This window comes from Aptenodytes forsteri, unplaced genomic scaffold, assembly GCF_000699145.1.
Source record: "Aptenodytes forsteri isolate BGI_AS27 unplaced genomic scaffold, ASM69914v1 Scaffold329, whole genome shotgun sequence".
Classification (NCBI taxonomy): domain Eukaryota; kingdom Metazoa; phylum Chordata; class Aves; order Sphenisciformes; family Spheniscidae; genus Aptenodytes; species Aptenodytes forsteri.
Window position 1 is genome coordinate 458,480 of NW_008796200.1, and position 881 is coordinate 459,360.

Consider the following 881-nt stretch of genomic DNA (forward strand, 5'->3'; position numbering starts at 1 on the left):
GGGAGGGCGAGGCGAGAACTCACGTCAGGGGGGGAAGGCGGCCTCCGGCGTCCGCGGGGGTCCCCGGCACAGCTCGGGCCGGCTGGGGGGGAGCCGCTGACAGAGAGAAACGGGGAAGGAGGGTAAATTCCTCCCGTGCGCCTCTGCTCTCCCCTCCCACCGCCCACCGAGGCGCCTCCCGGCCCCAAACCACCCGCTCCGGCTGCAGGAGGATGGGGTCAGGCAAACCGCAAGAGGCCCTTCAGTCACTGCAAGCCGTACCCAAAACCGGCACCGAACTATCAGCGAGGTTTTGACTGCAGAGGGGAGGGAGGCAAATCAGCCCGAGTCCCCTTTCCGGAAAGTTTTCCGTCCTTCAGAGAGCGAGTTTCTCACACTCGGGTTTAAAATAGCCCCCGTCTCGCTCTCCCGGAGGTACCCGGCTTTCAGGAGCGTGGCCAAGCGCTGGCTCTCACCCAGGACATCCTGCAGCCAGGAGTCCCGCAGATCTGCCGGCTCCCTCCGCCCTGGCACGGCAGGAAAAAATATAGCAAGGGTGGGGAAAAAGGGAGCGTTTCCCCGGGGGAGCGACCCCCTCCCCGTTATTCCCAGCCTCGGGGCGCCCCCTGGCCGGGCAGCGGGACGGCCAGCTGGCTCGCTTCCCAGCCCTCGGGGGCTGCAGGCGCGGAGGCAGCTCCTCAACCGGGACAGCCCGTTCCTGCGGTCCGAAAAAACCTCCCGGCGCTGCGGCGGCTGCCCTGGCCTTCCCAGGGAGGCAGCTCAAGGCGCTGCCTGCTTGGGAGGAACGCCGGCCTCGTGCCGGCAACCAGACCTCAGCTCCGTTATTCCCGTCCCCGCAGCCTCTCGCCCCCTCCCCCCCCCCCCCCGCGGGCCCCCCCCCC

At 68.9% G+C, this 881-nt stretch overlaps 1 protein-coding gene across 1 annotated transcript in view; it reads right to left on the bottom strand.

Annotated features, from left to right (window-relative positions):
* The window catches only part of TNKS1BP1 (tankyrase 1 binding protein 1), an 8,553-nt gene extending 8,089 nt beyond the window's left edge, over positions 1-464 (bottom strand). Inside the window, 1 exon segment of the mRNA XM_009288180.1 lies at positions 456-464. Coding sequence (XP_009286455.1) covers positions 456-464 — 9 coding nt within the window.
* Between the last annotated feature and the right edge of the window lie 417 nt (positions 465-881).